Source organism: Choristoneura fumiferana, chromosome 13 (genome assembly GCF_025370935.1).
Source record: "Choristoneura fumiferana chromosome 13, NRCan_CFum_1, whole genome shotgun sequence".
Lineage (NCBI taxonomy): Eukaryota > Metazoa > Arthropoda > Insecta > Lepidoptera > Tortricidae > Choristoneura > Choristoneura fumiferana.
In genome coordinates, this window is record NC_133484.1 from 3,783,576 (window position 1) to 3,796,153 (window position 12,578).

At 35.8% G+C, this 12,578-nt stretch overlaps 1 protein-coding gene across 1 annotated transcript in view; it reads right to left on the bottom strand.

The window, feature by feature from the left end:
* Positions 1-9,101, bottom strand: part of LOC141433901 (uncharacterized) — a 134,683-nt gene extending 125,582 nt beyond the window's left edge. The window contains exon 1 of the mRNA XM_074096018.1: positions 9,053-9,101. Coding sequence (XP_073952119.1) covers positions 9,053-9,056 — 4 coding nt within the window. The 5' untranslated portion in view covers positions 9,057-9,101. The remainder of the gene's footprint in view (positions 1-9,052) is intronic.
* Between the last annotated feature and the right edge of the window lie 3,477 nt (positions 9,102-12,578).

Below are 12,578 nucleotides of genomic sequence, written 5' to 3' on the forward strand. Positions count from 1 at the left end.
ATGATTTATTTCGACAGGCTGAAATACTCAAGGATTTACAACTAATCGTCTTACAGTCAGTGCAAACTATTCGCTTAGCTGTGCCTCTACGGGGTACGAATTTGTCACGTCTTGTTTTAATTAAGTGTTTACACTAAATCATTTTTAAATTGCTCCCGGTTCTTATAAGGTAAATTTCGTCAAATTAAGCTTCGTGTAAAGAATGAGAGTTTTAAAATAATTCACAGTTAATAAGATTAGCCAAGTTTTCTAGATATACTTAGACGCGCGGAAATATTTAAGGGAAGACTGGATTCGTCTACACAATATTAAGGCTTGACGCCAGGGGGTATTCAAAAGTATTTTTGGTAAGTAGTATTTTAGTAGTTTTTGACTCTCTCCTGCCTCTTGTAAGCAATGGTATATTTTTTTAGGCTTTTCAGTGATCCTCGATTCATGTAATTTTATTGGCCGTTCACATTCGTTTTATTACTAAACTTTAAATTTTAACGTTATTTTATTTGTTTTGGGTTGATCAACTACTTCTTGTTTGTTATTCTGTCTTGTCACCGAGGGGACAAAATAAGACATCATCATCCCAGCCTATATACGTCCCACTGCTGGGCACAGGCCTCCTCTCAGAACAAGAGGGCTTGGGCCATAGTTCCCACGAGGGCCCACTGCGGATTGGGAACTTCGCACGCACCATTGAATCGCTTCGCAGTTTAGTACAGGTTTCCTCACGATGTTTTCCTTCACCGCAAAGCTCGTGGTAAATTTCAAATGTAATTCCGCACATGAATTTCGAAAAACTCAGAGGTGCGAGCCGGGGTTCGAACCCACGACCCTCTGCTTGAGAAACCACTAGGCCACCACGGCAACATAAGTAGTAACACAAAATAATAGTACAGTTTATTAGAAGAAATTGTTGTCACATTATACTACACGCTTATTAGATGACCAACTATAAAAGGGGCATAAAACTACCCCAAAAATGCATGTTTGGCAAATTTTAATCCTATAAACTTACGGTTTACAGTGTCTCAGGAAAACGTAACCATAGCAACATAGAGTGGCAAGAAAAAGTTAATTTATTTCTGCAATGGCAATTTTCTGACTTACTAAAATTAAATATAACAAAAAAAGAAACTAAAGAAATCTAATCTAAACGAGAACTATAAGTACTCAAGTGGATTGAGTTGAAATACATTTCATAGATCGTGTGAAAATTAATTCTTCTTCTGCAGAAAACACTTAACTGAGAGCGGGAGTAATTAAAACAGTTGTTATAAAATCTAGCCTCGAAGAATACCAAAAAACGCTCTATTACAATGCCGAAGAATTCACGCGAATACTCTGAATGGATGGAAGCTGTGCATAAAACTCTTTTCTGCTCAAATGTACCAACCAACATAGATTTAATAGTAAAAACAAAAACTTGAACAAATTGTCTAAGCTCATCCGAGGAAAATGCGACTGTAAAACTTTCGAAATAAAGATGGGATTGAAACGGCGAGCGAAAAAATTATATAAAGTACCTCCGAGCATAACATTTGTTTGCTGAACGCGCATTTTGAAAGTTTGCTAACTTCGCTCTGGTTTAAATTATGTTCGACGTGTCAGAAGTGAAGAGCGCGCGGTGTTTCTGGAGAGTTTTAACTCGACCTTTTTGGTTAAATAATATTTTTTATTTTTAATACAAGCTGCTTTTGCTGTCTGTCATCATCATGGTCATCGTATTAGCCGTAACATATTATTAAACATTCCCCATTTGCCGCATCGTATTAAACATTCTCGCGCAGATGAGACTGGAATGGCGCAGCTCTGTAAATAAGGCTGTTGCAAATTTTGAGACGCATCGCTTGGAACACCTGGATGCCAACGTCTTACTATAAAGTACCGTTCCTACACTTACACGTATAATGATAGTGGTCAATTACATTGTGTAATAGGACCTTTAAGACTAAGTTTGGCTTTGCCAGCCATATTCGGGCACATAATAAACAATTCTAAAGGTTCGCCTTTGTCGGACACGACATGGAGGATCATATCATATATATTAGCCGTAGGACGTCCATTGTTGGACATATGTAGGCCTCACCCATACACTTCCAGTTGCTTTGGTTGGAAGCTTGCTGTCGTCTGGACTTGCCTTGTAATCCAACTTAATTACATTGGTGTAACTTTTAATCAATTCAAGATTTGCCCCATACTAATTGATTGATTCAATTTATTATGTTATTATTATTATTATATATCAATGAACTATATTTTACTCTTGCTTCTTAGCTTTCAACCCTGCACTGCATCACCGGCTATGTCTGTGAGACACATATTGATTGTTTGTTTGTTTATACTCTTTATTGTACAAAAAGGAAAAACAAAAAGGTTACAGAAAAAAGTAGTCATAAGTATATTTTGTGTCTGTATTTATGTATCTTAAGTAATTGTACATAATAGTAAATTTTACTGAAGGAAGAGTTGATTTTGATTTTAAAAAGTCTGTCACCTGGCTGTATCTCATGAACCGTGATAGCTGGACAGTATAAATTTTCACAAATGATGTATTTCTGTTACCGCTATAACAACAAATATTAAAAACAGAATAAAAAAATATTAAAAGGGGGCTCCCATAAAACATATTGCTAATGTCAAAATGTTGTGTAGATAATGGTATGAAACCCTTCGAGCGCGAGTCCGGCTCGCACTTGGCCGACTTTTTTATGACCTATCATCTGTCTGAACCGGGAACCGAACTATTAACCGAACCCACCAAAATTGGTAAACGTCCTCCGGCTGATGATGATGGTGAGATACCTACTGTTGATTTGAATTAATAAAAAAAAAAAATATCACGGGACAATTCACACCAATTGACCTAGTCCCAAAGTAAGCTTAGCAAAGCTTGTGTTATGGGTACTAAGCAACGGATAAATATAATTATATAGATAGATACATACTTAAATAAATATTAAACACCCAAGACTCGAGAACAAACATTCGTATTTTTCATACAAATATCTGCCCCGTCACGGGAATCGAACCCGGGACCTCAAGCTTCGTAGTCAACATAATGGTTTTAATAAATATTTATTTTATTTTATTTTGATTTAATAAGATTGCATGCTTTTATTTGCCGTAAACGACAACAGCGTCCTTTGGGTTCATTCCACCATACAATGTAAATTTAAAAAATCCCTAAGCTTTATATTGTTACATGTATTATGACAGTATAAAAACAGTACGGTGCTGATTGTCACGCGACTCGGCAATTATAACTCCTCACTGCCACAATCATCTCAGCTGCACAAAAACAACTCCTATTTCATTAATAATAAAACAACCGATGAACGCAAACAATACTTTGCAACTACCCGCTGCCACGCTATGCGTTCCAAATGCGAATGAGACAACATGGGGTGTGGTATTATTATAAAACAAAAGAGGATCACGCCAAAAAAGACAGTAATTATAATGGACTATAAGCACTTTGAATAGGGTAGTATAATGAATGGCAAAAAATTGTGACATATTATTTTTTGTTTGGAAGTGAGATAAGCTAGTCATCAGGGCACGCTTGAGTGAAATCAAAGGCGCAGTTGTTCTGATAATTATGACATTATGAGGTATAATTAAATAGGTCAGATATACAGCGTGAATTGCTAATATAGCCACAAACTGTAATCAGGTGTAGATTTAAGTATCATGAACCGATATTGAAACAAACAAATTGTTAATTTAGAGTTAACTACCAGAGCGCAATTAATTTTTGTTTTTTTTTTCGAGCAGCAATGTAAAGCGTACAATAATTTGATACGAGACAGAAGCGTTGTGTGACAGCTGTCACGTCAAAAAGTGCGACGTTCTGAATAAAAAACAAAATAGTATCACGTAGTAGTAGTGTCACGTTGGGTAGTCATTTATTTTCTAAATAAAATAATAAGTCACAATAACAAGTAACAATACTAAAACATAATAAAGTGTGTTTATTAAGGCCTTCACTAATTACCCTTACAGTTTGTGATTGTATCAAAAATACACGCTGTATAATATGCATTAGGGAAGAAGAAGGGCAATCGGACAATGGGAGAAATGTCTCCTTCCATTTGTCTCTGCCTGCGGCAAAATGTTGTTTTTTTTTAACAATACGGTATTTGACAACTCCTGATTTTGCCATATCTTAATATTATTATGAAAATATAGATATACAGATAGTGTTTAGCGAAGAGAAAATTTAAATCGGTTGAAAATTGGATTTATAGTGATTTTTTGAAAAATCTATATACCTGTCTCTTTCTCAAACGCTTTTCTCTATGCAGCAAGTATGGCGGTACTGGCGTGTGACGTCACATGCCAGTATGTCTTTCTCTGTCTAATCTTGAATTTCAAACCTTTGTAACTTTGTTATTTGTAAAGGTAGCTTAAAAATTGTTTTTCTATTCGATAACAGGCATTGTGTATTTTTAATTTATAAAACATATACAAGTCAAATACCGTATTAAAAACATGTTATGCCACCTCTATTTAGTTTTTCACATGCCTCACTCTAACCAGACTTTGTTACCGCGCGCACCGCCTTGACAATGACGTGTAGCGCAGATTTCATCGCGAATGACTCGCAGTCATTAGCGACTCGAAGTGGAGTCGCGCAATGTGCAACAGATGCATTTTGATACTTTTAGTTTCGTAGAATTTCAAGTACTTTTACTTATGCTAATCAGACAAGCGTATACCCGTTTTCTAAATATTCCATAGCTTATTTTTCTAAATCTTTTATAATTATATAAACAACAATTTAAAATGTCCTTAAAAATCATGCAATGGTTTCCTCACTATGTTTTCCTTCACCGTTGAGATCATGGTAAATTTTTAGAGGTGCGAGCCCGGGCTTGAAGCCACGATCCTCTGCTAGAGAGGCCATAGTTTAAACCACTAAACTAGGATTCATAATTAAATTCCATCAAATGTACCAAGAAATGACACTGTCACAATGACATCTGTCAAAGTCAGTATGACGGACCAGATGTCGCCAACATTTTAGTAATATAAAGCGACCGGTTGCCAAAAAGAGAAAAGTTGACGTTGAAGCATTTTAGTAACCGTAAAAATATAATATACACTACATCTTGCAGTGTATAAGACACCTCTTACCTTACATGTATTAACTTCACTGCTACAACTGTATTGGTACTTTCGTAGAGCAGACCATTAAACGCATTCATACCGAGTTGACGTGTTTCTCTAATTATATTATCCCCACATCGCATGGCGATCCTGCCCGAATGTTGGTGCGATATCGCGAGTTAGTTTTTTTAATTTTAAATGGACCTCTACATACCTATACGTACGCTCATTTAGTTTGAAAATATTATGTGATATTAACGTTGATCTGCTAAGACTTGGCACCATTCAACACGTTTGAATTCATCATTCTAATGCCCATAGCGTCAACTGTAAGCTGGGTCACCACTCAGTCAAACCTACAGTTTACAGCGCCATAGTGATGTACCGGATTGATAGTATATGCGTGGATACGGATAAAGAATGTTATTGTCTAGATCCGAGAATACCATCGACAAAACAGCGACACACAGATCATATATTAAGGTGGTAAAAAGTTTACAGTGAGTTTCTTCATACAATCGGACAAGTTTCCGCAACCAGTGCACAATTTTTGCCTATTTTCTTCTCCCTTTGTCAAGAAACCGTCATTAGTCATTAGGTTTAAAATTTAAACAATAATCCATTCCATTTTGAAGATTGAACTACAGATACAGACACATACTGGGTTATAAATATGACGTGTGATAAACGTGTTGCGCTTGTGAATTTTACTGTGTGTTTGTGTTCATGTGATTGTCTCCATGGTTCTTTTTTGAAAAAAAAAAGTTTATTAAAAAGTATCGTTGTAAAAAGTCCTTGCCGTTGGTCCCACGCTAGGCAAAGCCCAAGTGGCGCCCAGGATTATTACTATAATTTATATTGTAATACGGATACGGATATCCGTACCATCACTAAAAACCACTAGACCTCACAATACCCCTGTTTATTTTAACCTTTGCATTGTTCCCTTAAAGGGGGAGCTACAATTCGAGCGTGAAAATCTTGTTTACAATAGCCTATTCGAGTCACAAAAGCCTGCATATTTCAAGCTAGTGATTAAAACACTTGCGTTTGGACCCTTTTGTATGAGGGGGTGTTTATTCATGCTGTTTAGTGATTCCGTTGGACTGGACAAAGTGACGTGTCCATTCTTAAGGCGTTGTTTGAAGTCGTTGGCGGGGACTGCTGCGTTATGTATGGCGGCTTTTTGGTTTTTACGTTTTAAGTATATATTTGCATGGAAACATTTATTGCATTTAGTTTAGTTTAATGCGTTATTAAATGGCTGTATCTCACCTTCTAGTTATGTCTTGTAGGTTGGCTTCTCTATAAAAGGACTTAAGTGCTATAGAGACACGCTCTTTTTCTGGTGTTTTTTTTTTAGCAACGGCTACGGAATTCTAATACTGCAATATGCTCTTGGCAAGTTTTGTAAATGTATAGATTTAGAGTCATGCGTTTATTCTTAGAGCTATTATTTTATGTTACGGTCGTCAAGGTAATTGAATGTTGAATGTTCTTGTTAGCATTATAAATATTTAAGTTTTATATTTTTGAATATTATCATTATTCTTATATACCAAGCAACTCTGTAGTTTCCTTCAAGTATTTGCTTGATGCTACCAGCCAAAATCTATCTCTCAACAAATAAATATGTGGAAATACAAATAAATAAGCATAGTAATGGAAGATCCCCCATGTAAATGAACAGTTTCTGGAAGCAATCTTACATTAATCTGTCCACTATTTATCCGACTATTTAGTGGCAAGACGAATTGCCGCAAAAACCCCGATATCTGAACAACAGATACATCATTCTGACATCTGTTTTGTTGTCCAATGGGACGGCAGCGAATTGGTGTAGCGTTTACATTCAACCAATAGAGTTTTTTGATCCTCGTGTTACGATCTAGGCATACTCGACTACTCTTATGCTTACAATTAATTTTTGAAGATTTTTTTCTTTGTGGATCATAAAGGTGCTTTAAGATAAATATGTATTTTACTCCCATGGGATAAGAGCACATACATCGACTGATTATTCACCTAACCTTTTGTACAACGTACAATTAGGTTTCAAGAATAAAAAGATAAAAAAGAGTAGGTAGTCAAAAAAAAGTGAACAATGCCAATTAGCCAGCAAATGCGTACTTCCAGGGCTAGGCAATAACTTACTATTTTCTATCCCTCATAAAAACACCAACGTGTAAAAATACAGCCAAATCAAAAACACCAAGCACGAAATGCATTGGACTCCCACAAAACCTGTTCATTCTGAGTAATTTTATTTCACCACATGCCACTCGTAGCGTCTACGGCGTAGCAAAGTGCTACGAGCTCGTAGCACTCAGAAGCATGAACAAAGTCTTCCACTATAAATTCGTGAACTGAACTTGAGATAGCTTCCACTTTGGCGAACGCCTAAAATTTGTGTCGACCAGAATATGCTTTACTGGTTGTGCTAGCAATCATCATGCAAGCTTTTATTTGCTTTGTTTGCTTGTTCAGATCAAATCTTGTAAGTATGTCTTGTTTTATTCTTCTTGTGTCCATTGTATCGCTCTGATGCGATAAGGTCGCCTATTGCTTACCTTAGTAAATCTCTATGTATACCTGTGTTTTTATTACTGCTTACTGTGTTGGTGTGCAATAAAGAGTTATTGTATTGTATTGTATGTCGAAATTGACTAGAATTGATGTCAAATTTAGTATGGAAACGAAAATAGGATGACAAGCAAAAAAAAGTCAACAAAAAGACTGTTTTTTGTTTGAGATTGTTTTTTTTTAAATCTTTTTGTATTTTTTATTTCAATTCCAAATTTTTACTTTTACGGTCATCTCGTAAAACCTAAATTGAAAATACAAACTGAAATATAGATTCACAGAAAAACCAGAAAAATAAGACCAGCACTGGAATCGTAACTAAGCACCTGGGTTCGATTCCCAGTGCTGGTCTTATTTTTCTGGTTTTTCTGTGCATCTATATTTCAGTTTGTTTTTTCAAAAAGACAGTCGGCAAAAAGCTTGTATTTATAAATTATATAGTTCCCAAAAACTTGTTTAATTATCGACATTGTTGCTGGAATCTTATAAAATTCTCGGGTTACATGTTTGTGACCAAACTCCTCCGAAACGGCTTGACCGATTTTTATGTTTTTTTTTTGTGAATATTTGTGAGGTCTGAGAAAAGGACATAAACTATTTTTAATACTTTCTACGTGGACGGAGTCGCGGGCAACAGGTAGTTTAATTATAAATAAGTAACGTAATATGCAGGTGACTGTCTATCAGTCGTTTTGAAAATTATTTAAAAATAATTTCGTCGCGCTGTTTCACAGATCTAAGGACAAAACCTTAAGACGTGAGACCAACAACAGTTAGACATAATAAAGACCTAAATTAAGACTTGTCTAACACTATAGTTGCACTAAACGACTAATGAGAGTCTTAACCCCGAAGGATATGAAGTTGTATTCAGCGCCGTAACCAATAAAATAAAAAATAAAAAATAACACGGGAAAATTCACACCAATTGAACTAGTCCCAAAGTAAGCTTAGCAAAGCTTGTGTTATGGGTACTAAGCAACGGATAAATATAATTATATAGATAGATACATACTTAAATACATATTAAACACCCAAGACCCGAGAACAAACATTCGTATTTTTCATACAAATATCTGCCCCGACACGGGAATCGAACCCGGGACCTCAAGCTTTGTAGTCAGGTTCTCTGACCACTAGGCCATCTGGTCGTCAATCAATGTCGTCAACCAATGTATTTATTTACACTTAGTTTTTTTTTGTCTTAATTAAGTACTCAACTTTAAAAGTTCATAAACAAATGCCTAAGCAATATAGCCGCATGGTATTTGAAGTATTTGAAACGCGTGCATTGTAATTAATATCCGAGCAATTTACGTAGCCACGGTTCCTGAGCTAAGAACTTAACAATTAGAGTTAAACTCACCCATAATTAGAGCTGAGCGTCCTGGCGTCGATATTCGAGCTTAGCGAACTAACGTTTCATGATAGGGTCGGCAGTTCAATACATATGCGTTAGGGTTGTACTTCAGATTATCGATAACAAGTGTTTTGTTTTTAGTTACAAAATTACGTTTCAAAATGAACTAAAACAATTACATTGCTCACCTGCGGCCATATGATAGCTTCATCTATGCAACAAAAACGCAACTATTGCTACTACCACATTACTGTTCACTAACGCGTTTCGAACTCAACTAGAGTTCATCCTCAAAGCAACACAACCGTTCACCATGCTACTTCTTCTCTTGTAAAATATGGCTTTTCTGTCCTAATTAATAGGACAATTTCGCCAGTGTCCAGGTAAACTCTCTTTGAGAGGGACGTTGTACGGTGATTGTAGTTTTTGCAATTTGATAGTAAAATTCCAGAAACCACGTGGAGACCACTTGCGCATTAAAAAATGTTAGGCACGAGAGCAATATAGGATTTTGGGATCACTGTTCACTGTTAAGGTTAATCGCCGCATAAAACACTATAAAAATTATACTTCAACTAGCCAAAGAAACAGAAATAGCAAAATTAGATATTGTCTACATCCGCCATGTTCGAATGCTACAAATCGAATCCACCATGCTACCAGATGTTAGCTTAACGAACCAAAACACACATTTAAATTTGTCACTTTATTTTTCTCAAATAAAGTACCCACAATGCAAGCAGTTGGATTTTTAGGTTTTTTAACTATTATATGTATTTAATCAATGACATTGTTGACTCTTAATTATTTTAATTGTATTAGTTGATTTAATATAATCTAATTGCTATTTTATAACTTGACATGTATTATTTTATATTCAGAAATAAACGAATTGACCCACAATTATATTACAAACTGATAAACGTCACTTGAAGTTACCTACAAATTTTATGTCAGCTGAAATGGGATTCCGGATATTTACTTCCCATGATAATCTCCAAGACTTGTTTCGAAAATCCTCATGTAAAATGTCGTCTCTAGTCTTCGCGATGGAGATTTCAGCGTTTTATTTGCCATACACGGGCAACTAGTTTGACAAAAACTTGAAAAAAAATAAGATAATTACCATTTCGATAGTCAATCGATACATCTATCGACAACCTTTTTACATCTCTAGTAATCAACATACACCATACAATACAGTAATTAAATGGCTAGGAGGGGCTTAATCGAATGCGGTCCCCTAAGACTCAGCAGGTGGACTACCTCTGCCCCGTCGCCTCGGATAGTTCTAAACCAAATTAACAATAACTGACAGGTGCAGAGATGGGCACTATTCGAATAACTTTTTATCACAATAATTATTCGAATAAACATTAACTCACGATTTTCTGTTCGCAAAAAAATAACTCGTGGATTAATTTACTTCCTAATAATTTATCGGCGAATAATTAATTTTACCACTTTTAAATTGACGAATGATTTTATTGTTATTTTATTCGGATAAATCCACAAACAATATTTAAAGTTATTGGTTATTCTATACAAATAAACAACAAATAATACTTTATCTATGGTTTATGTCAATTCAATTTATAGAAAGGGTAAACAAAGACGCCATTAACCCGACCACAGATATTTTAAAGATGTGAAAACCTAGAACCTATTGCAAAATAATTAATCTGTTCAGTAATTCGATTAATTTATTAATTGAAAAGATCAAAGTATTTTTGTCAATTTTATTATTTACAATACTTCATTGAACTCCAAAGACTGTTTATTCAAAATTAAAAAAGCAGTAACTATTTTTTTAATTTTAAGGTAAATAAATAATAATCGCTTATTCAATCGAGTATTAATCGATTTTTAAAATATCAAATTTTCGACCACCTCTACGCTAGTCTATGGGTATGCTACTACAGATTATACACGAGTCTCATTCAAGAAATAATGTCACATTTTGACGAAGATTTTTCAAATGAAAATTAAATATCAAGTCATATAATCAAGTGAATTTTAGTAAAAAAGTGATTAGACGTCTTGTTAAAAGACACAAATTATAGATTGATCCAGTGGGTGTTTATACAAGAATTTTGATGAAATCGGTTCGTTTATACTTTCCATAAATTGGATTGGCATAACCTATAGACACATTCATTATCATTATTTATTTAATGAGTAGGAGTATTAACAAAAATGATTCGATAATTTCATTCGTTATTTACGAATTATTTGGTTATTCTTGTTCGTTATTCGTCATTCGAATAAAATTTGCCCATTTCTGGCTGGCTGACCCCGTGCTAACACCCGTAGTAGAGGACGACCACCAACAAGATGACCAGACGATATCCGGCAAGAAGCTGGCGTAATGCCTCCTCTACATATCGACGGATGCGTCGGCAGATTGTATCTGCGGATGCGTCCGCCGAGGTGTAGAGGGTGGTTTTTGCTTGTCTGTGGTAGGTATTTAACGTCGGCCGATGCATCTGCCACTCATCCGTTTGGTGTCGGTTTTTCGACACGGATTAAAGGGTGACAGCGCGAACGCAACGCGCCTGTCCACACGTCTGCCGATGTGTGGACGGATCGCAATTTATCCGAAGATATGGTTGCTGATCCATCTGCCGACGCATCCGTCGATATGTAGAGGAGGCATAAACTGGATGCGAGTGGCAATGGATAGGCAAGACTAGAAAAGTAGAGAGGAGGCCTGACCGAAGACGTCACGGGCGCTATAAGGGCTGTTTTAGATTTCTGGCCAGGTGAAAGCGTAACATAACTTATCCCTTCGCCTGGCGCCGCCATTTTGCTCATTTACGCGCATCTGGCGCCCGTACGGATCCGGGAGAGAAGGGAAAAGGCTAGTTATGGCAGCCGCCATTTTGCAAGTTTTACCACATTTGGCACAGGTCTAGGAAGGACAATTTAAACTGGTCTTCGATGTTTAGAAAAACTTAAATTTTACTGCTTTTATGTATTATAAGCGTAATAAAATGTAGCATTTTGATTCTTAATTAAGTACGCTATCATATTGCATACGGTAAATATGTATAAAGTGTGAAAATAAAACAATAATGTAAAGTAAATATATGGTCATTGTATTTTTTCCAATTCTCGATATACCATACCATAATTAATAAATGATACTTTTTCTCATTAATATTTGTATTTTGTTTACAATACTATACCCTAATTTAAAACATACAGTCATAAAATCACCTCACTCCATACATTTTTTAGCAGTAGGAGCATTACTAAATGTGGGCCTTATCAGGCGGCGTCCCGCCGGTGTTATAAAGTGACTCATGTTTCAAGATTAGTTCTGAGAGAGACGTGGCTGTTGCAGTGTAGTCTATCCTTGTTCTATAATTAAGCTTCAGTATAAGTTAGAGCAGTGCAGAATGCTTATTAGCCGCCTAAATGCACGTTTAAAAAAGTCCTTAGCTACTCTCCCGGAGCAGGGCGGCCGCCAGATGCGCGAAATAATTATGTGTCCCGGAACGGGACAGATGCCACATATGCGCTAATATAA